Source organism: Chaetura pelagica, unplaced genomic scaffold, assembly GCF_000747805.2.
Source record: "Chaetura pelagica isolate M959 unplaced genomic scaffold, ChaPel_1.0 scaffold388, whole genome shotgun sequence".
Lineage (NCBI taxonomy): Eukaryota > Metazoa > Chordata > Aves > Apodiformes > Apodidae > Chaetura > Chaetura pelagica.
Genome location: NW_009954111.1, coordinates 749970 through 773888, shown reverse-complemented (window position 1 = coordinate 773888; position 23919 = coordinate 749970). Strand labels below are relative to the sequence as shown.

At 40.6% G+C, this 23919-nt stretch overlaps 1 protein-coding gene across 3 annotated transcripts in view; it reads left to right on the top strand.

Annotated features, from left to right (window-relative positions):
• The window catches only part of PICALM (phosphatidylinositol binding clathrin assembly protein), a 66497-nt gene extending 49758 nt beyond the window's left edge, over positions 1–16739 (top strand). Inside the window, exons 13-20 of one of the 3 annotated variants that reach the window (XM_010002550.1) lie at positions 1464–1571; positions 2447–2578; positions 2668–2698; positions 4027–4126; positions 5652–5675; positions 7937–7996; positions 10138–10242; positions 15790–15882. In XM_010002550.1, coding sequence (XP_010000852.1) covers positions 1464–1571; positions 2447–2578; positions 2668–2698; positions 4027–4126; positions 5652–5675; positions 7937–7996; positions 10138–10242; positions 15790–15882 — 653 coding nt within the window. Of the gene's footprint in view, positions 1–1463; positions 1572–2446; positions 2579–2667; positions 2699–4026; positions 4127–5651; positions 5676–7936; positions 7997–10137; positions 10243–15789; positions 15883–16661 lie in introns of those variants that run through there. The other 2 variants (XM_010002549.1, XM_010002548.1) reach the window with 2 other exon arrangements.
• Positions 16740–23919: the final 7180 nt, after the last annotated feature.

Below are 23919 nucleotides of genomic sequence, written 5' to 3'. Positions count from 1 at the left end.
GGAATGCCTTTCCACAGGTCAGACTCTCTGAAATGGCTTGTTACAACTTGATGGTATACTTGTAATAAAGATACTCATTTTGTTTTGCTGTTTATTTACTCCTTGTTTTTTTCCCACATAACTGCTTCCTATGTTCTGCTGTATGCTGATTTCTTTGATATGTTTTTAAAGAAAAGTACATTGTTTAAATTCTTAAAGCAGGATGCTTTTGAGTAGTGAGTTCTGTGTTCCTTTAAGACAAATAAGAAGGAACAGGGAATCCAAAGTTCTGTGAAGTTTATGTTCAAGGACAGCATCCCATAGTTATTGATATTTTTAGGTGGAATGTGACTTATTTCAGGAAAACAGTAAAGTTGAATTGAGTTGTTGTCACAGCAAGCCAAAGGAAATCCAAAAAGTATTCTTGGTCAGTTCTTTCTGCTCACTGTGATGTTTTACTATTTGAAGTATTTGTGATACTTTTTCTTTATTTTTCCATATCATCAAAATTTCTGTTAGAAACTTGAAGAGCTGGTTTTCAATATGGCATTGCAATTTTTTTTTTGGTGCTTTTCATAAAAAATTATAATTAACCTGTGTAATGGCCTGAATATCAAGATGAAGTGCATGCACACTTGTGTGTGTGGTCATTTCTAACATTAAAAAATCAATTTCAGAAACAAATCAGTATTCATTTCCGTGTTACTGAACTATCAGTTTAATACGGCCAATCATCACACGCAATGCTTTGCACTGCAGTAAATTTTCACAGTATTGAAAAAAAGTTGTGTATTTGGAGAAGACTGCTTTACAGGTATGTAGGAGACAAATGGAGTAAGTTCAGAATTGAAACTTGGTTTTAACTCCCTGTGCCTTGCACTAATTCCTAGAAACTTACCTGCAAAACATGGTCACCTGCAAATTGTTGTTCCAAAAATAACTAAGCACTAAAATTATTAGTATTAAGAGTCTCTAATCAAAGGCACCTTGGGATGGTTTTTATCTTACTCCAGTTGTGTCTGAAAGAATTGCTGAACTAATACAAAACATGATGGGAATAATCTTCAGTCAGGTTATCTGGAAACAGATTTTGTACTAGGCAGCTTATATTCCTGGAGAAGCATGATGTGATTATTGCCTTAATAATTTTATTGTAAGTATTTGGTAGAAGAATAAAGGAAGATGTAAATAGTTGACTGACTTAGCAAAGGGGAGGAGGCAAAGTATCTTTTATGTATCTGTCCAGTTTTTGACACAACCATTATTTGGAGAAGTAATTCCAAATAAACTTCAAATAGACTTCTTCCAGCTCTTTCTCTTACATGCTTCTCCGTGTCAGGGTGTAATCTGGACCTTTGAGGTCTTAAGTCTTAAGAAAGACTTATTTAAGTCTTTCTGCAATATGTAAATAATCTACACATCTGCGTGGGGATTCATGAAAAATGCTGTATAAAAACATTCAGCTTCTTTCTCCTTCCCCACAGGGTTCACTCCATCTCCTGTTGCTCAACCACAGCCATCAGCTGGCCTTAATGTTGACTTTGAGTCTGTGTTTGGAAACAAATCCTCAAATGTTGTCCTAGATTCTGGTGGTAAGACACTTACTAAGATAGATGACATATGTCCTTTAACTTCTGTTATTCTTGAGGTATAAATCTCTTAGTCTATATTTACTTATGTTGCTGTGACAGTGTTCCAACTGAAGAAAGCTGACTTTAAAAGGTCAATAGCAGCATTCTTCATCCAGTTTCTCTTAATTAATCAAATACTTTTTCTTTACACACTACTTCAATGTGCAGTCTGCTAAAATGTTTACATTGATTTCCTTCACTTAAATATTTTGTGCATTAAAAATTCACACAGTGAAGAGTCTTTGTTTTTACTTCCTGCCAGCTGAAGTAAAGTGTATTTGTAGAGTGTTACTGGAAGAGGTAAAATCGCATCTTCATTTTATGTATCTGTGCCATGCATTTTTGGCACTTCTTTGCCTAAATGTTACTCTTTCAGTGTTAATTTATCATTTTCTAAAATCTTATCGAATCATACACAGTTAATTCAAATTACAGTCATATTTACTACTCTTGAGCATCTGGAAAGGAAATACTTTCTGGCCTTTGAACTGTTGACATCAGATTCTTTTTTAGGCAAAAAACAAATACATGTTTTTATGAGATTGAAATATTTTAGGTACAGTTTATTTTTTGTTACATTTTGGTGGAATCATGAATCCATTCCATGGAAAATTGATGTCACATAAGTTAAACTAGTAAAGTGAAATCTCCATTCTGTAGTAAAGATTTCTTTTCTCAAGAGGCCTGATAAGGTTTATCCTTCCTGTATAGTGTGGCATCACTTGGTTAAATATTGTATTTTAGCCATTGTGTTGAACTTGGTGTCTGTTTGAGTGTGATGACATTCAGGGGAGGCCTGGGGCTCAAATAACTTCTTTTATGTCTATCATTCCAAGGTTTTGATGAATTAGGTGGTCTCCTAAAACCAACAGTGGCCTCTCAAAACCAGAGTCTTCCAGTTGCCAAAGTACCACCTAACAAATTAGTGTCAGATGATCTGGATTCATCTTTAGCCAATCTTGTGGGCAGTAAGTATTGAACCACTAACATGTAAACATGTATTTAGTTCTTCTCAATGAATAGATTTTCAATAGTATCTTTTTCTACTTTTTAACAGATTTGGGCATTGGAAATGGAACTACAAAGAAGTGAGTATGCTTAATCAAAAGTTGAGCCTTTTGGTTTTCTTGATAGTAAATTTTTAGGAGGTACAGGTTCAGACTTGTGTGGAACAACATGATGTGGTTTCCTCCCCCTCTATTCTGCATTGGTGAGGCCACATCTGGAGTATTGTGTCCAGTTCTGGGCCCCTCAGTTCAAGAAGGACAGGGAACTGCTCGAAAGAGTCCAGCGCAGAGCTACGAAGATGATTAAGGGAGTGGAACATCTCCCTTATGAGGAAAGGCTGAGGGGGCTGGGTCTCTTTAGCTTGGAGAAAAGGAGACTGAGGGGTGACCTCATCAATGTTTACAAATATGTAAGGGGTGAGTGTCAGGGGGACGGAGTTAGGCTTTTCTCAGTGATGACCAGTGATAGGACAAGGGGTAATGGGTGTAAATTGGAGCATAGGAGGTTCAAGGTGAATATCCGAAAAAAATTTTTTACTGTAAGAGTGACAGAGCCCTGGAACAGACTGCCCAGGGAGGTTGTGGAGTCTCCTTCACTGGAGACATTCAAAACCCACCTGGATGAGTTCCTGTGTGATGTACTCTAGGTGACCCTGCTCTGGCAGGGGGGTTGGACTAGATGATCTCTCGAGGTCCCTTCCAGCCCCTAAGATTCTATGATTCTATGTTAACTTTCAGAACACGTCTGGGATTGTACTTTGTTTCTCATACAAGATACAATGAATTGTTGAGAGCTGTTGCAAGGTGATAGTGTGATAGTGACAGTGATAATAGCAGGCAAGATGTCCTCTGTCTCTGATTTCTTTCAGCCATGGTCTGTGTTTAGGAAATTGGTTCATCAATGTTTTTTGTAGTTGTAGGTAGTCCTAGCACACCTTTATATATACTTTGTGTGATCTGAGTGCTTGCAGAGCTGTATTAAAGATAGTGAAACTACAATCTGACTTGTGGCTGACCTTCAGAGAAGTGAATTTTTGAGCAGAGCGTATTTTACAATAGTGAACATCTGCTCTAGCAGCAAAGTTGAGAATGTAATTTAGCAAACTTTAGGCTTATTGGGACCATCTGTACCAACTCTGAAATCATTCAGAAAATATAGTATCCAGTTGCTCTTAATTAAACTATCTTGATCCAAGAATAGTCAGCTAGACTAAGTTACCCATACTGGGGAACTTGACTGAGATCACATAAAGCTGAGGTGGCTCATGTTGAAGATCTTGCCGTACCTGTCCTAGCCAAAACATTTCCAAGAGCCATTTCCTAGCCACATTTCCAAGAGAAAGCATTGTTTGCTGGAGGGAGCTTAGTAAGAAAATCCACTTTTCTAATAAAAAACACTTTATTTGAAGTGATGTCAACTGGACTCAGCCGGGTGAAAAGAAACTAACAGGCGGTTCCAACTGGCAACCCAAGATTGCACCTACAACCGCGTGGAACGCTCCGACGTTGGTAAGCGAGTGCTCCTTCTCAAATACTGAGCTCCCTGCAACTCAGATATGCACTCTGGTGTGTAAGGGAGAAATCTGAAAGGGTTCTGAAGTTGCAGTAAAAGGGAGTAGAAAAATGAAGTTAGTCTGAGATGTGTACTGCTTGGATTTTTTTTTCTGAGCTGTGTGGTTCTAGTAAATAATTTGTGATGTGACCTGTGCAGATTTAGCTTAAACTTTAGTAGTGTTTGACCAGCCTCTCTCTTGGCAGAACAGCAGCCTTTGTGTTTCTCACAACTGATGTAAAAGTGAATTCCAGTGGGGTCGGGGGGCACTTTGCAGTCTAGAAAAGTAGAAGTCTAGAAAAGTGTGTTGTTCAGCAGCACTGGTAGGTCAAGTGTGTGTAACACAACAACTCAGCCTACTCTGGGGGCAAGAATGGGAGAGAGATGAATGCTCTTGACACATGCAGAGGTGTCTGTGCTGTGGGCTGTAGCTTTCCTAATGTATGGAACTGCTGCTGCCCTGCCCTAGTGAGTGCAGTTATCTTTAATGCATGTCAGTTCTGGTGATCAACTTCATAGTGTCTCCTGTAGACAGTATTATTGCTGAGGATTTTTGGGCAGCATGTAGAATGAGGAGTCTTAATTACAAGGGGGGGAAGAGGTTAAGAGTCTGTAGAGCAGATTTCACAATGGTAACAGAATACATGTGCTTGTGAATTCTACTCACCCTTTCACCAATGACCTGCAGAACTCTACGTGGACAGAACAGGCAGCAAACAACCCCAGAGGATTTATTGCATCTGACTCTAACTGACTGGGGGAGGTTGAATCCACAGTGTAATGATACAGTGTTGTGGGTTTGAAAAGAGACAGCTTGTCTCCCTGGATCCACCACCTCTTCCCTACTGAGTGCCCCTCATCAACTCACTACACTTATGTGGGGAGAAATCTTTGGCGGCCTTACTGGAGGGTGTTAAGATTTGATGACTAGATATTGAAAAACTGTAACTACTCACCTGCTTTAATGACTGGTGGTTTGAGTTTACTTGTGTGCTTGAATCTGTTTAATAACTCGTGTCTTGTATATGCATCTTCTTGTGATAAGTCATTATGTTTTAACAGCTTTTATTATTTAGAGATACTGTTGAGACACTTCTCGCTGTGAAACTGTTCCATCAACATGAAAATTTTGAAACAGAAATGATCTAGAGGAAAAAGAGTTTGTCTTCCTCTGCTGGTCTATTTATTGTGGAGTTGCTGCTGCTCGAGAAATAAATATGCTTTTGAAAATAAGGCTTTCTTGTCTTTGGAAAAAGGCATATACCAAATAAATGGACCAAGCAAAACAATTGGAAACATAATAATGACAGTATCACAGGCGTATGTAGTCTCAGTAAATTACTTGAATGACAAGAATGTGTTGGGGTAAACATTTAATGTATTTGTGAACTAAAATGCTATCTGTGTATATTCTGTTGTGTAAGTATTTGCTTCTAATCCAGTGTTATTGCATTATGTAATTGTTCTCCCTGGGAAATACAGAATGGCATGCATTTTCCACAATACGTAAGTGAAACAACCCACAGCCTTTTTGCAATCGACTGGCATGCTGATATTAACCACTGCTGTTGCAGAATCTCATAACCTTCTTGCTATTGACACATTTCTCATTTTAAAATCTTTGGTGTGCCACAAATTGAGCTTTTCCTAGCATACACGAATCCCATAGGTGGTCTGCAGGCTCTTGACTCGAATGATGGCATGGGAAATACCAAGATTATTTTTCCTTGCTTTAAACTGTACCATTTGCTGCCAGAGAGCTGGGGTGTGTGTCTGTGCTGCCTTCAGTGCACTTGGTGAATTTTGAATGAAGATAAAAATGTTTGTGTTTGAATAACTGCATGAAACCTCTCGGGCTTCTGTTATATTTGGCACTTTATCCACATTTATGGTAGATCTTGATTATTTTTTTTCTTTAGTGGGGAGAGACCAATATGTCATTATGGCTTTTATTTAAAAAAAAAAAAAAAAAAAAAACCCATTGACAGTTTTTAAAGGGGAAGGACTGCATTATGTCAATAGACCAGTTTGTAACTGGAGATGTGTAGCCAGAAGGCTGCTTCTGTTGGCCTACATAGACTTTGGATGGAATTCAGCTCCCTGAAAGCATGACAAAACTGACTTCAAGAGCAACCTCAAAACATTCCTCTGTAGCTCAGCACAGGAATCTCTTCAGTGAGGAGGAGACATCTTCTCCATCTCTCTGTCATAACAATATGAAAATCCATGCTGACAGTTTACAAGGGGCAAGTAATAACCTGTGCTTGCTGCCTGAGGAATACAGTCTTTGATTTAGGAAGATTTTTCTTTTTGTCAACGGTGATATTGGTCTTTCCCTCTATTCTCTTTTTATTGCAGGGTAACTCTTAACTAAAGGATGGTAGGTCCATACTTGAGCCCTCAAACATTTAGACAGCATGTTTGTGTGTGTGTAGGTGTGAATACACAAGGAAAACAACAACCAAAAAGTAATTTTCAGGATAGTTTTTTACAGCTGTATGAAATAAATGGGTAGTACACAGTTTAGATGATTCTTGATAGGGCAAATCTGTTCTGATGACAATTGAAATGCCAGTGGCATTGGCTGCTATCTATGAAAAGGCAGCTGATACCTTAGAACTGAATTCAAAAGCAGCTTTGCTGATGGCCTGTTTTGATGTTACAATTTATCTGCTTTAATTAATCCAGTATTATTAGTATTTTGTCACTTCCCTCTTTTCTGCATCAATAATCTCTGTGTAACAAGATGTGTTTATGGTCTTTGTCTAGACATGAGTAGTAATCACCACAGCAATAGCAGAAAAATCAGAATTTTTTTCTTAAAGGAGGGACTAACAGGAGGTGGAATGGATAAGACAGCAAGTTATCTGAATAATTATTAGCACAAATGTATAGTCTGAAAAAAATGTTTTTTGTCCTTGTACAAGTTAATACTAATTTAGAAACTGGATAATGAATCTGTAGGACAAAGAATATGGTTAGCATACAAAGAACTGTCTTTATTATATTTCACTAAGAGTTATCAGCTGTTTTTTTACACATATATTGGCAGGTTGCTTACAAAACATAGCTTTCATCTGATACCAATTTTACTGTAACTTTATACAAGCTAACTTAGGTTAAGGGTGAGAAACGTCTGCAGAATACTAAGAGGACTTCTGTTCAAATTCACTGTACAAAGTAGGTGGATGGGAGGGAATGCAAGTTGGAAATTCCTGTTAAGAGTGGAATTAATATTGAAGCATGATAGGAGACTCCGCATAGTGTTACATCCTGGCTAAAAAAAGAGTTCCTGTAATGCTGGCAGAAGCAATGGTAACGTGGTCTTTCAGTCTTGATAATTGTCTCTGAAGACTCCTTGTGCCATTGCCTCTGATACTGGTATTTACTTCATGGCATTAAAAAAAGTCTTCTGTTTCCTGCATTTGCTCTCTCGAATTTCAGTCTCATACTGTGTTCTTTAAGCAGGATGTGAGGGAATGGTAGCTTGCACTTCAGTTTAGTCAGCTAGAATCCTGACAGGCTTATCCTGACAGAATCCTAGACAGTAAATGTATCATTATAGATCTGCCAAGATCACTGAGAAACTTTAGCTTAGGCCCTGAAATAATTTGAATACACTCTTAACACAAGACTGCAGTTCCTATTTATTCTTTGCTATATTCATAATAAGCTAAGTGCTGTAGCTGAACTTAGTAACAGCAGTGTCTTACCAGTATGCAAGCTGATCTCTTCTCCTCTCAGCTCACCACTGTTTCTCACACCAGGCACCACCTGTAATGGCATATCCTGCCACAACGCCAACAGGAATGATGGGCTATGGGATGGTGAGTGCAACTCCTCAACCTCAAAGCCAGATGCTTTGGATCATTTCATTACTTATAGTTTGGTAGCAGTTCATTTCCTGAGTTATTTTGCTAAAGACTGAATTCCAGCTCCTAATGGTGGATTTCTCACCAAATCATTAAGCTCTTTAGTAATTTTGGACTGAAATTGAGTCTGCCCTTTCTTACCTCAGTTTTTCATAAACTTTTTAAAATTAAGACAATGTCTACTCCTGATGCACTTTATTAGTGTAGAAATAAGTGAATCATAGTAATAAGTGAATATCACATGAGCAGACGTAGCTACATGCACAGCACGAATGTTTTATTGGTGAAAAGAAACAGTCCTTAAATACTTGCTCACAACCTCAGGACAAAGTATTTTTAAGGACTGATGCTACAAGACTGCAAGTCTGTGACACTGCCTTGTGTCCTGTGGGCTGCAAATTGGCTCTCCTAGTGACACACCAGTACCAGAAGGCTTTTGACATTAACCTAACCTTGCTGCTTGTTGCCCTGAAAACTTGTACAAATGTTTGTTCTTAACTCAAATTTTAAAATGTTTCTGAAATTACATGCCTTTGTTAGTACAGTTTTGATGTGGCACAGCTTTGGTAGGGAATAAAAGGGGGGAGAATTTACTGAATGTTTGTGTTAAATGGCTTACAGATCACTACAATAAAAGGCTAAATGCCTCACCATATAGATTAATGATTTATAATTTGTATGTGCTCAGTAAGTGAACTGCACCTGTGGCCACCTGTGATTTTGAGAGTCTTTGAGAGAGTATCTCATTGCCCTTTGTCCACCCATGAACTCCTGTAGTATGTTCTGTGCAAAGTCAGTGTGGTCAAGCTGCCTCTAGTGTTGATTCAAACTTTATCTATGCAACTTTGCACTGATGGTACTGGAAGCATTTTCTTAGTTATATTGATTCGGCAGCTGGGGAGGGTAACAGATTGGAGTATAGAAAGTAATCTTGTGTGTTTGATTAAATCAGCTTTCATCATTAGGCTGATATGAAATGGAAACTGGAATTAGTAGAAGCCAGAGCTCTGTTAATCTGAGCTGCTGCTGCTTGTTTAAAACTGCAACACCCAGGCAGGTGGGCAGCATGGTCTGTTACAGAATGACCAGGAGGCTTTGCAACATGTCCTGAGTGCTGTCCTGACTCCTTCAGACTTGACTCAGGACCTTTACTGCTAGGAACCTGTGAAACGTTGGCCTATTTTACAATCTCCTTTGTGTTCAGTTTTCCTAAATTCCTGCCCTAGTTGTGAGCACAACCATTTTGAAGTTACAGACTTTTCCCTTGGTGAGGGCATCCTGGGACAGGCAGTTTTGCTAGTACTGTAGCATTCCCTGGCTGCTGGTTGCTGTGTGTGTGTCTGCATTGTACCAGCAGCTATTTTTAACTTTTTTGTAGCGTGTTTTCATCAGGGTCAGTTTCTTGAATGGGTTCATCATTTGATTGCCCAAACAGCTGATTGGCATGATAAGGGAGGAGTAGCAGGATTAGTCCAGGAAAAGCTGTTTGGAATGGGGATTGCTTCAGTAGGACTGCTGTTGGGTATCAAGCTAAGCCTAAGAAGGGTGCCAAAAGCAGCACCAGCAGTGGGCATCTTCATAAATTAAATAAACCTGACTTCTAAGTCCATTAGCATATGTTAAATTGTTCATTTGGCTCAGAGTGTCAGTAACACTCAAGACTTTGATTGCATCACAACTTAACATGAATTGGACATAGAGTTCTTAATTTGTCTTGAACTCTGTCAGCTCTGCCTTGATACCTGTGAAACTCTCCCTGTGCTTTCAAAGGCAGACAGGGCAGGGCTGCCAGACCTCAGCAGGGAACACGAGGACCAGCCCAAATGCTTGCGTTTCAACAAGTACTTCAGTGTGTCAGCTCTTTGCAGCAAGAGATTTAAATGGGCTCAGTTTTTGCTAAGAGTATTCCTTAAAAAGGCTCTAATGTTCCTTTCTAGTAGCCTTTATTTGCAAAATACTGTAGGAAGATCTTAAATGATTGCACACATCACCTATGACCAAAACTTTTCACCCAATTACCATTTTTCTTTCTCTCCTTAAACACTTGCCCTCTATTACTGCTGTGTGTGATTTGATGTTGTCTGCATTTTTTTCAGCCGTCGCAGATGGGAGCCATACCAGTAATGACACAGCCAACTTTAATATACAGTCAGCCAGTCATGAGACCACCAAACCCTTTTGGCCCTGTACCAGGAGCACAGGTGTGTACATTCCAAATAATTGGTTTTAGTAACAGATCGCAGCTGGGCCAGTTGCTTTAAAAACACTTGAATATTTTCTCATGTTGGGCAAATGCATTGCACAAGCTCAGAGGTTCATGTAAGGATTGCTCCCTAGGTGCTTGTATTCAGGTTTGGTTTACAGAAGCAAAGAGGATAGTGTTTTAAAGCATTGTTTGTCTGGGAATGTGGCTGAGGTTATCCTCAACACTTCAGGGCAAGGATAAGAGTCAATGTCTGTGCTGTGTGCTGGAGGCAGACTTCTTCCCCAAGTTTGCATTCTCTGCTGCTTTACCTCATAAGTGCAGCTTTGTGGGATCATGCTACTAGAGCCTTTTGTGAGGTGCCTGTGGCACTGATCTTTGACCTGTTAGGATGGAAAGAATGAGATTATAAAGTAACCAAGTGCAGTAGATGTAATTTTATTTGAAGTGTAAGGTGCACACTTCTATGATGGCACTTTGCAGGGACAGGGTGTAGCTGTAGCCTCTTAAGTCTATGAAAGTTACAGATGGGTTTGAAAATGTGGTGTTGAACCTGGTGAAACTTCAACCCAACTCCTGGTTATTAGTATGACCAGTCTCGAGGGGAGGCACGTGGCATGTTCATCTAATTTTAATAACCCTTGTATTCCCCAAGGGTCTTTATACTCTTCTGTGTTTTTGCAGAAAACAGTATTTTCAGCATAGTGAAGATACTGAGATCATTAAGAGTTTGTTGTGTTTGTGAACTGTAATTAGAGGTAGAGCCCAGTGTAGCTGGCAGGTTTGAACTCCAGTATTAACAGTGTGGTTTTACTTAATAGTCAAATGTTTCATTGTCAAAGGTCATACTGTACATTATGACTCTGCTAGAAAAATATAATGTATTTGGACTGTATTTTGATCTTGCTATAAAGAGCAGTATCTTTATAGGTGACTGTTTAAAAATGTGTTTGTATAACTTAAGTATATGTTGGTGTAAGTGTGGTTTTGGAACTAGAACGGGGAGGGAAAAGAGCTCAGCAGTAGGTTGGAAAAGAAAAAGGTTCAAACCTTTCTCCAATGCCTGATCTGATCCTTTATCAGGAGAGGCTATGCTGTGTGCTGCCAGTGGGCACAATGTCCTTTTTCTTCACAAAAATAGATGTTATAAAATTATTTTTCTTAAAGGCTTTATCTGAAAGGGACCCTGTTTGATGCCTTTAGCTAGAAGTGCAGTTTTCAATTGACTTTCCCTTGGGCTTCTGAGACCTGCTTTGCACATTCACTCTCACTTCAGACAAGTGATTTTCCATCTTTCATGTGGGTTTTATACTATTTCAAGGGAGAAAAATGTGTTTGTGACACCTCTTAAATAGAGAAGTTAAAGGATGAGAGTTTTTTTCTCCAATTCCCAAAATACAAATTTTGAGCTATCCCTTAAAAAAAATTCTGCCTCCCTGCCTAATTCAGCTATAAAGAGGTAGGTAGGTCTGGGTAGCTAGGTGAGCCTTCCTGCTCCATTTCACATTGCAGGGCTTGGTCTAGTTTGAATCCCAGCTGGCTGTCATAACAGGAGAGAGAGGAATTAGTCACAAATGAGGTGTGTAGAGCTCTATTTATTGTGCTTATTTGGCTGTATGTTTGGCTCCTGGGAGAATTAACTTGACAGAAGAAACGCCCTTTGAATCAGCAGCTGCTGGATGAGCAGGAAGGTGGTCTCTCCCCGAGACAGTCTGCATTGCAGGTGTTGAGCTTTCACAAGTCTTGACACCAAGAAGGCAACTGAAATAAAACAAAGGCTGCATGTGAGAGCTGCTTCCCTAAACACAGCAGACATGGCATTTACTAACAGCCAGGGAGGGGAATTTCAGTATATTGCACTGCAGTTACTGTATGATTAGTCTTGAGGTTCTTCTGGGAACATATTTGTCTGGTTAGGTTTAGTTCATAATTCCTGTTGTGCCAGAAATAGAAATTGGAAAAGAAAGAGAAAAATGTGCATTCTTACTGTAAGTAAACAAATCTTAAAGTAAGGTATAATGGTTATCTGAAAGGCACAGAACTCAATCTGCCTGCATCCCATCTGGATCACTCTAAACACCACTATTATCACTGCCAGATAGTAAATTTGTTTTTAATATTTACATTTAAAGCACCAGATCTTGGTTGCTGCCTACAGCAAAGACTTGAAGTGCTTAAATACTAGAAGGTACTTAAAAGCATAATGACAGATACAAAGCAGCTGCTGAAAATCCTATTGCCAAGTTGTAGGTTTGGGAATGCCTCCTACTTTGTACGTAGGCTGCTAAAATAGGCACCCCAATGTTGTCCAGTTTCTTGGCAATTTCAACTAATGTTCCTACCTTGATACTCTTAGGGATTTGTCATAATAAATATACTTTTCCTAACTCTGGACATACCTATTTTGCCTCTCTTTCACGTGTTCTGTTTACATGCATGCAACTTGATTTCTAATTGTTTATGTCAAAAGCAAGGCTAATTTGGTTTCTTAAGGGCAAAATAATTTGAAACAATTGAGAATGAGACTTCATTTTTAACAAGACGTGCTTCTTTGAAAATCCAGGTATTCAGAGGATAGTTGTAGATTCAAGTGAAACTGATGTGTGCCTTTTTTTCTTTGAAATCACTTATCTTGCATTAGGGTTAAGATTTTTCAATTCAGAGAAAATAAGTCTTCATTATGATAAAATAGCAGGCTTTTCTCACTGCAGAATATTACATCCTGCCACCCAAGACAACGAGAACAATCAGAGTTCCGTGATTAAGTTTTAGCTGATAGGGGGTAGAGTGTGTGTGTGAGGAAAGAACAGGCTGAATCAACGGTCCCAAAAAGGTTAAAGAGCAGCCAGAGTGATGGAAGATGGGATACTGTACAGCAAACACAGGGTATTCCAGAAAAGCGGAGCTGAGTGATGTACAGGTAACTGGAATGTATCTACCCCAGTGTCGTAACACCCCACAGCAGTACTTGAATATTCACCACCATCAAAACCATTCTCATGTTGGCTAGTATGAAATGCTACAATACTGACAGGTGTGTGGTAGGCTTCAAGTGTTCCGTGTTTTGGTCTGATTGTCCCCAAAAGGACACAGCCTTAGGAGGAGAAGCAGCTGGGTAGGGAAAATTTTAAGATTTAAAATAGAATAAAAAAGTACTGGGCCTGCTGCCAGCATCTGTGTGAATGGTAACCCTGTGGTTGGTAACGTCACTGAATTGTACAGGAAAAGTAGTAGGAGTGATTGTCTGGTGATGGTGAAGAATAGTATGTTGGGGTTTTTTGTTTGGTGGGGTTTTATTCTTATTTGAAACTGGGGAAGAACAGGCTCTGAAGTTCAGGACAGACTTACGCCAGAAGGTAGAGGTTATAGGTGCTCCTTTTGGCACATGGATCCTAAAATATAAGCTAAAACAGCTTGTGAGACTTGTAAAATGAGAACACAGTATCTAGCTCATGATGGGAACCAGCACAATACTGACTTACAGGACATGGGTTCTTCTGTCTTACTGTGACTCTGGGGAGTTTTTGTCTCTGGTGGGAGCAGTGAGCAGTGGTGACTGCTGCTGGAGGTGACACTAAGCTTTGGGCCTGATCCATCACAGGACATTGCTTTTCATATCATAAAAGTGCTGGGCAGTAAGGAGACTAAACCCACAGCTCTAGGACTGCTGGAGATACTGGTGGCCAGTGCTGCTGTTTTAAATGCTTCTCCTTAGAAATTGCCAAGGTAGGTTCTGGTTTTCAGATGTATTTATACTTTCCCCAGTTTTAGGCCTCCTTTTTAATAATTAGAGGAATCTTGTTAATATGTATTTACTGCAAGGTACTGAGCCTTGTCTGAATTTGGCTGTGGCATCTAGGAAGTAGCATTGTCAAGTTCTTAATGTTTAACTGAACAGGCTTCCTAAAGTTTCACCTGTTTCTGGTTACATGCTGGTGTTGCACAAATGACAGAGCTCTAAACCTGCCAGTCTTCCACACTGCTTTCAAACTGGGACATTGCATTGGACTTGATATATCAATTGGAGATTTGCCAACTCAATTTAACAGGACTTTTAATATATGACTTCAAGCCATTTGACCATGAAGAGGAAGGATGTCTCATGAGGTGAAGTCACAGCAGGTGTGCCTTCCTGGAGTCAGGACTCTGTTGCCATGAGTCTGGCACAAATCCTGGAGAGTGGTGGGGTGTGTGAGCTACAGCTTTCCAAAGGGAAGAACCAAGTTTCAGAGGAAAACTTCTGACATCCTGAAACTGCTTCTCAGGCACTTTCCATTCTGTCTCATGACTCTTCCATAATCTGCTTATGGGGACTGGGTTTGAGTGCCCCTTTGGGAGTGGAGTTTAAAGATTCCAAGCCAGACAGAGAGTACTGATCCTGAAAGAACTCCTTCCTCCCCCACACCTGGTTTCTGAGGTAGAGACATTAACATGAAAAATTTAAATTTGCAATGGCAATATTTACCTTCGGTACTTCTGCAAGCAGTTCCCATAAGCATATTCCCTGTCACACTAGGCTGGCAGGCATTCAGGATTGCCAAAGGAAACATCTTCACACAGTGTTTTTTGCAGTGGGTATGAAGTGCAGGTGTGCACTGGTGGTTAGTGACTCAATTATGAGTAAACTGCTAAAAGAGATGGACCCTGAGGAGGAGGGTGACTTTGACTTGTAACCTCAAAAATAAAGTTTTATGAAGGGGGAGGGCAAAGAGAATTTAATAAAGCACCACTTATAACTGGGAAGGCACTAACCAAAGAGGAAAATGGCTAAAAAAAGAACAATCCACAAATAGCAGATACTCCTGCAATTAGAGCCTGCAGATTATTGCTCCCTTCCAGCAGCAGGCACCAATATTACATACTTGTAAATTACATACTTTCTATGGCTGAATTTGTAGTGTGGTGCTTTACAAACATGGCTATAGGATGTGATTTTTGTTAGCGCATAGACTGTCAGTCCCAGTCTTCAGTTCTCAACTAAACCAGCAGCAGCAGACAAACTTCCATCTCTTTTTTTTTTTTCACAGTCTGTGTCCTGTATTCTCCTTCTAGGCCCCAAATTGAGAATTATCCATTACCTGCTTTCCAGACTCCTTTTAAACACGTCCTATTTTGAGAGGAAAAGGCGCTGAGAGCTGTTTCTTCTGGAGAAGGCATCTGGAAAGCTTGGCCAGGCCCCCAGCCTCATCTCTCCCTGCCAGGAGAGCTGGGAGAGTGTTAACCTGTTTCACAAGAGCCAGGCTTCATGTTTTGTAGCTTTTGAAGAAAACTGCTGTGAAAGTGTGAGGTGATCTGCTTATTTGGCAAGTGCCTGTTGAACTTTCCTTTCTGGAGGGTCGTGTCCAGCTTGTTTCTGCATTACACCAACCATTGAAGAGGCTTTCTGTTTTCCATATGACCAAACACCTTGTTTTAATAGTTGATTTCTGCCAAGTTTGCCTCTTAACTTCCCCTTGCCCTTTCATGACACGTTCAGCTTTCATATTCTGTCATTCTGAGACCTTTTTTCTTTTTCTTTCCCTTTCTCTGTCGTCTTTCCTACTAGCTGTCTGCAGCATCCAGCCCTTCCAGTCAGAGTCCTCACAGAGCCTCAGGAAAGGATCCCTTTGCAGAGCTCTCTCTCCAGGATTTCTTGTAGAACAACTTAGGTATTGTCCATTGTTCTGGGGAGATGCTATTTTTTTTGTGATACGGAACAAAATTAAAGTCCGAATTAAAGTTGATTAATGTGACTAGAACTGTTTCTGAAGAAAACAATAAAAACGAGTCATGTTGAGTTGGAAGCATTGTGGAAGTGGCTTGGAAACTCAGTGTGCTTAACTGCAGTGATGTAGAGGCCCAGGCAAGTCATGTTGCTTTAATCCTTTGGAAATAAAGTTTGATAGTTCCCTTCTGAGCTGCAGGAGCCAGAAGGTGGTGCTTCCTGCAGCTGGGGAGAAGGAGCTGGTACTACCTGGTATTTCCTATTTCATCAACAAAACGTGTAGGGCTTGTGGTTAGCAGTGACCACTGTTTGCAGCTGGCATGGGCTCCTGCACCTCACCTGACTGCCTGCTAAAAAGTGAACTTTATGCAGCAGGAGGTTCTTGGTTTCATGTGTGTGAGGGTTAAATTTTGGTGACAATACTGTGTGGATAAGTAGGTTGTGTTTTGTTTTGTTTGTTGTTTTACTTTTGTTGGACAAAGCAGCTTAATGCAAAGAAATGTTCCAAAGGTTGGTGTAGTTGGAAAAACATCCTGGTGGCTTTTGGTTGTTTTCTGCCCCTGATTTTATAAAATTTTTGTTTGTTGGAAACTTCAGACCTGGGAGTAGCCTGGGCATCTAAAGAATGGTAGGGTTTTTTTGCAGAAAACACTAGTTTATAGGGAAGTCCCACTTCTGTTGGATGTTAACATGAGGGTTTTTAATCTTTCCAGATTCAGTTCATGTAACTGTGTTAGATGGAAGAGAAAGGAACGTTTCCAAAAAGACGTGCTCACTTGGTGAACCCCCACTTCCAGGAAAGAAAACCAACTCCAGTCTCTCGAGCTCTCCTTTTCCTTTAAATGATGCAGTGAAGTGATGAAGATCAATGAAGGAACCTGGGACAACTCCGTAAGAAAAAATCAATATACAATACAAAGCCAAGAATTGCTGTGAATTAAGGCCAAGATCTACTCTTTGTCCTGGTGACTTAACACGTCAACACTTTCAGCTTCTAATAATATCCATAATTGGTGGCAAACACACAAAGAGAAGCCTTTATTCTGGAAATCGGGATTGGTGTTTGGAAATGCTGTCTGGAATGGAGAGGTGTCCTTTACCATAACTCAAGACTCTGGGCAGGGGAGGGTCAAATCCTAACTCTTAATTCTGCAGTTACCTTTTCTTCACTCCTCACAACCCATAGGCACAGCAGTAATGGAAATTAACTTTTTTAAAAAATGATATATTCAGTTTGCAGTAGACATTCCTTATGTATTATTGTTTGTATTTATTTATGATTATCAATTTAACATTAATATTGTATCAAGAAAAAAAAAAACAACCTCCTTATGAAAATGGGTATGGATGTATACAGTATGTCTGATTTTTATCCACAAAGAATGAATCTGATTCAGAATGCTTTCCAGCTGACATACAGAGCACTAAATATTTTAAAGGTCTGAATCTCATGAATTCTCAGTATATATGGGAATTAGGGAAGAGCTGTAAAATGCATTAATCCTTATAGTCAATTCTGTGCCTAGGATTTTGCAAGGGAACAGTTAACTGACTAGAAGAAGCACTACATTTTTAATTCAGCATTAGTGGATTGGGAAGGAACTCTATTGCTTTGTGCTTGGCATGTCATTATTTTTACATTTGACATTATAAGGCCTTTCCAAAATGAATGTGAGGAATTGCTTTCACTTTAAGACTTTCCTTCTTTTCTGTAAAAAAAAACAACAAAAAACAACAAAACCAAACAACTGAGGTGTTGTGTGTTGGGGGAAAGCCTTTTCATTTGGCTAGTGCCATGTTTATGATCACATACCTTTTAAAAGTAAAAATAAAAGAGGGGAAGTAGCTTCCTTAGGTATGTCTAGTGGGTATTTAGTTAACAAAGAATTAAAGTAGCACTGTTGATCGGTGCTTTGTGTAAATACATCATCACTCTTGGTTGGAGTGGGGCCTTTGGGAGGATAGTCACTGATATGAAAGCAATTCTGTACATGAGTTAAGCATACTTGCTGCATTGTCTCTGCAGATTCTATTTTTGTTTAAAATATTAAAATGTACGTTAGCAAAAATGGGTGGATTTTCAAATAAAAATGCAGCTTCCACAGAACTTTTGTTACGGTATGAAAGTCTGAGGTGCGTCTTTTCTTTTTGCTGCTTAAAATGTGCACTGATAATTGCTTTGTTTACTTAATAAAATACCAAATGTATTTCATATGTCCATATTGTATTGCAGGAGGTGCAGCACTGTGAGTGACATGATCTGTACAACATCTTCCCCTTGGTGCTGTAGTTGATGGCCTTAGTTCCTCTGTAATGAGTTGTCTCATTAAGAGCTGGATTCCTTAATATGGTATTTCACAATCTTCTAGTTTTTCAAAATATTCATGGCAATAAACTTGTACTGTTTATAACTGAGCAAGAAGCATAAATATGCCTGGAAAAAACCCACTATTTAGGTATCTTTCCTAATCTTCCAGTGGAAGGTAATGCTGGAGAAGCTTTGAACAGTTTGCTGAGACAATTAACTGCCATTAGATGCTAGTTTTCATCACACGGAAATGTGATAGAGATGGAATTTTCCTCCTCTTAATCACCCCCAGCTTGTCCTGAAGGGTGTACATCATAAAATGATCAGTAGATCTAAAATTTCTTTCTAAAAGTATGAATAAAAAAACCCTGAACTTGTCACTTTCGGAGCGTGTAGAGACCATGCCCAGATCTGGGGAGTTTCATGCACAATTGACTTAAAACTTTACCTCCCTCCAGCTGAGGTTTTCAGTGTGGAACTGTACCACAAGAGAACAACTTCATGTTAGTTGGAAATGTCTGAATTGGGGATCAGCTGGAAAGAAGATGCACAGCTGTGTCCTGTTACTTGATTGGTAACTACCAGGGTACACGTTGTTCTGAAACACAGTCCAGAGCTTGTGTGAAAGATGAAGGTGGACCTTCCTTTTCCTCCCCCAGAGCCCAGTGTGCTGGGTTATGATAAAAACAGACACCAGCCTTGTCATCTGTTTAGGTCTGGTGGGGGTTTCACTCTCTGTTTCAAGACTATTGACTGAGGAGAGACCTGCTTGCTGAGGTCTTTTTGATCCCTTGCATGACTTGAGGTTGCATGTGATGCAGGTGCCAAAATCCCACCTCTTCTGCAGGGGTGAACTCTTCATCTGTTTCCTTCACCCCTCACACATGGTTGCTCTGTGTTCTTCAGCACAGCTGCTGTGCAGGTTCAGCTTTATTGGTGGAGGCCTTCAGAGACATCCTGGCCTGAGATTTTTCCTGAGGATTATTTTCCCATTTACTTTTTTCCTAGTATGTTTGCCTTCAGTATTGCTGGGACAACAGTTGTAGCTTAAGTTAAAAACTATAAGTCACAGACGTGTTTCTCTTGAATTACTGAACATTTTAAGTAATGGGGGTGGTGAAAAGCTGGTTCCCCTCAGAACTAAGTTGAAAGGCTGTGCAATCTAGAAGAGCAAAGTCTGTCCAGGAAAGCTGCCTGCCTAGCAAGCAGGGGAGGAGGAGGTAGTGCTTCCTTAGTGGGCTGCACTTCCTTTTAGATATTTCTAAAGGAAACCAGTGCATCAGAGTTGTCACATTTTTAAAAGTATTTCTTTAATCAGAGAATTACATAAATAAAAAGCAACTGGCTGGTTGTGAGACAATTAACTTATCAAAACAAGAACCTGAACAGCTAATAACTTCAGGTGTTTTATAAGGGCCCAAACGTAGAATCTCATCTGAAGACAAAATCTGACTTCTCTGCTGCTTCTTCTGTTCTTTGTTTCAGACTCACAAACTAAATTGACCTGTTCTGTGCAGCAAACTGGCACTGGCTCAGGAAATGTTTAAAATCTGTCTTTGCACAACTTGACATGGTATCAGATGGTCTATTAGACCAGCTCCCTGAGTAAGTCACAGACTCTCCCAGCTGCTAAACAGCCCTTCAGCAAGAAGAATGGATAAGGTGAAACCCTGCATCTTTCTTTAGGCAAGAAGTGCCTGTTCTCACAGCCTGGTCTAAAATTTGTAGCAAAATAAATTAATTGCTCCTTGAAGGCCATGACAAAGCTGAGATAAGAATTGGGGCAGAAAAAAGGTGAATCAGGAGCCAAAAACACTGGGAGAGACAGGAAATGTTGATGGGAGCAGAAGATTGATAAGATAATGGAATGGGTAGTGGAGAAATGTGCTAAATACGGAAGAAGAGCTGATGTTAATGGGAGCATATTTAAACTAAGGAAGAGCTTTCTCCTTGATCTTTTGACCTGACCTTTGCAGCTCACACTGCTGTGGGGAGAGCAGAATCAGTCTTGGCATCTTTTGCTGAATTTGCCCAACAAAAAAATCTGTGAGATACTGATGTTCTCCCTGCTGAAACTGGAGAATGAAGGGACTTGGCAGGTTAGTGTGCTATGTCCTGGCTAGATCAGGAGAATGAGGGAGGAGGGGAGAACCCTGAGCTGGTTTCCCTGAATGTGTAATGTTGCTGCCACCCACTTGGCGCCCTTTTGTGTCTGTTGGCTAACTACTCCATCCATTTCTCTTGTGGAAGATGACTTGCCCAAGATAACAGATCTGTGAGGTGAGTAAAACACATTGCTTCTTTTCTTGCTCCTCTGCTGATGAAATTTCCTGAGGCAAAGATCCAAAAGCCTTGGAACAAACAGCCAACTTCCTTACAAGTTGTGCTGTGTGAGCTGATAATGGTACTGAAAATGTGTTGGATGCAGCCCATGGCTCTGGGTGTTGGGCGGCTGCCGTGCAGGAGGAGACCTGAGGACTTGAGTTTGTTTTCATAGCCTGGATCTCTGCTGTGCTCACAGTGGTAACCGCTGGACTTTTCCGTGCCAGCTCCAGCAGCTCCCCAACTATTGTTTTTCTAGAAAAGCATTATTTGAGAGCATTTTGGCCTCTTACTGCACTTTACTTGCTAAAAGTGAGGAAAAGCTTCAGCACCCTGTGAAGTCCCCGTTTTCTGTCGCCCAGTGGAGATGCTTGATGGGCCACATACATGAACAGTTGTTGGCATCTTGCTACTGTGTCACATCCTAGAACAAGGTGGTGTTTGTGGCAATCTGCAGGACACGAGCTCCCAAGTGTAGCTTTACACAGAAACATCCTCACTTTTACAGAGGACTCAAAATCCAAGGGAGAGTCTTTTTCAGAGGAACATCCAGCTGCAGAACATCAGTGGCCTAAGATGCTAATACTGTTAGATCCTCTGTTCCTTGCTTGTCTCTGTAGTGTAACGTTTCAGTCCATTAGCTCCTGCCTTGACCTTATTGTGGTTAACTCCCTTTAGCCCACAGAAGCAGAGCATTTAATAACTTCTCTCCCTGAAAGCAGCCAAACAAGAACAAACACTGCAGAACAAGTCTCCTGCCTTCAGTTCCCAAAACATGCAGGTCTGAACCTGTGGAAAGATTGGTTATATAACCTAGCTGCAGCCAGGGCTGCAAACCTTTCAAAAAACAGGCCAAAGTTAAGTAACCTACATTCTCAGCAGCTCAGGCTTGCACAGCCAGATGATAAAGCAATATAGTCCAGTTGCTTGACTCGACAGGGAAGTTGCTCAGAGAGGGTTCAAAGCAGCAGTGTGCTGAGGTGAGCAGCTCCTCTGACCAGCTGAGTGGCCACAGGCTGGCAGTACAGCAGTACACCACACTTCATTGTGCTTCCTGGGCATCTGATGGGATTGCTGTGTCTCAGTTCCAGCAGCATGTGGACTTGAGCTCTAGTAAAATGTCTTATTACCACACACTTGCAACTTGAGTGATGCTCTTATTTCTTTAACTTTGAATTTCCAGTGAATGTGTGAAGTTTTTTTTTCCCTGTTGATAAGTTTTAGAGGTTTGGACCTCCAGCTCAATGAAGGCTTTGCTTGGATTATGGTTGTGGGGATTCAAGGACACTTCTCTGCATCTTGTAACCCAACTAGTGTCCTACAGCTGTCTTGTGATACAGAAACACAGTAAAGAAAAGCTGTGCCATAATGCTGGGTATTTAAGTTTTGTCCTAACTGGAGCAGTCATCCCTGACTCCCAGTGTTCCAGGAGGAGCTGGAAGCACTAGCCATGCTGCCAGAAAGCAGACTCATCAGCCCCTCTGTTTTACATGTTGCACATTTCTGAAAGTTTTGCCAGTAACTAAAGTATCAAATCGAGATGCCTCAGTTGCTACAGACCTTGGTTTCTCCATATAAAAGCCTCACACAAGCCTTAATATTAATCCTATAGGAATCAAGGGTCTTTGGGACACTTCACTAAACATGTTTTGCTACAGGATGTGTTGCTTCTGGCTTGTGCAGGCTGCCTGTGGCTTGTATCCTAATTAGCATAGCTCAGATTTCTTTTTAACTCCCTCTCACCCACACAGGCATTTATGGTAAAAGGCTGAACAGTGACTTCAAGAGGCAAGTTGTTTTTTTTTCCAAGGTACCAGGTCATGTTGTCTTGCCATATGTCCTGCACATGGCAGCATGCATTATGGGCATATGCAAAGAGAGGCATGGAGATGGGCCCTACAGTGACACAGCCAGGAAATGTAACTGCCCCTGGAGAGCTATGGGAAGAGGAACAGGTCTTTCTGTAACTGAAAAGCTGTTCAGCAGAAGTCATATTCTAATTCTTAGACTAAACGAGGGGCTAAACTAGTCTCTGAGCAGAACTAATCTGTCTTTCAAGTAACCTGTTTCATGGGGCTTGGTCTTCCCTCAGGGAAAGCCCGGCTTCTGTGGTGCTGCAAACATGACCTCCTCACATGTATAGATCCCCATTTGTGGCACTCGAGTGCTGGGAGCCACCACAGCCTTTGGGGTAACTCAGTTGCGTTACAGCAAGGACACATCCAGACTCATGTAACTGCTGCATGGCACCTCAAGTGAGATGCAGGCTGAGATGAAGGCCTCTAACCATCTTCACATGGCTGCTTATGATCCTGGGTTCTGAGGAGCTGCAGTCAGTGGAGCCCAGAAAAGTGGTCAACTCACCCATGACCCAAGGAGACACTTATTGGGCATCAATATGTGAGCTCACTTGAAAAATGTTTGCACTGAAGTACAGGATGAGACCCCATGGAGACACAGGTTGTTTAAAATGTTAAAAGTTTAAAAAAAAAATATTTTCTCCAAAGAGCTGGCTGACTTGTCAAGGGTTTAAATCCGATGATTCAATGCTGTCACAAGTGTCTAGATGGGAAATGGGTAGGTCAGAAGCCTACCTGGGCCTGCGGGAAGTAACTGCATTGGGTGCTCCTGACAGGGTGTCCAGGACATGCAATCAGAGGGGAGAAAACCCCACTGAATCAATGCCTTAGGATATAGATATTCACAGGGAGTAGCCACAGACCAAAGATACAGGGTGACACAACACATCTGGACAATTCTAAAAACAATACAAATATTTAAGACACTGATGTCTTTTTTGTCTGTTTGGGTTTGGTTTTTTTTTTCCAATTAATTATTGGTTATTTCAATATATTTAAGAAGGGGGTTTACAGAGCCAGATAAAATGCATTCAGTTGCCTGCAACAGTTGGATCATGCTTGGATAGATTGGAGTCTGCATTAGCAGAGTATTAGCATTTTGTAATGGGTCTACATTTCCCAGCATCCCACATTTACCCATTCCATGTCTGATCAGGAGGGAACTCCACATTTGACAGACTGCAAGTGAGGACCACAAAACCCAAATATTAACCCAGATCCTTTAGTAGATCTGTGTGTAGCTACTTGGATAGAGAAGCCCAAGAAGTGCACAAGAGTTCTCAAAGTGGTAAGGAAAGCAATCTTTCAATGAGCCATCTGCACACGTACACACCTCTCATTAAACTTGTGTGTTTAAATGATCTGGGCACTCAAAAATAGTTTCCACAAAGCCCAGTGCCACACACTTCCTGAAGAACAGAGCAAATATTTAAAGGACTGAGACTGTCACATTTCTAAGTTAACAGCACAGTTCGTCTATTT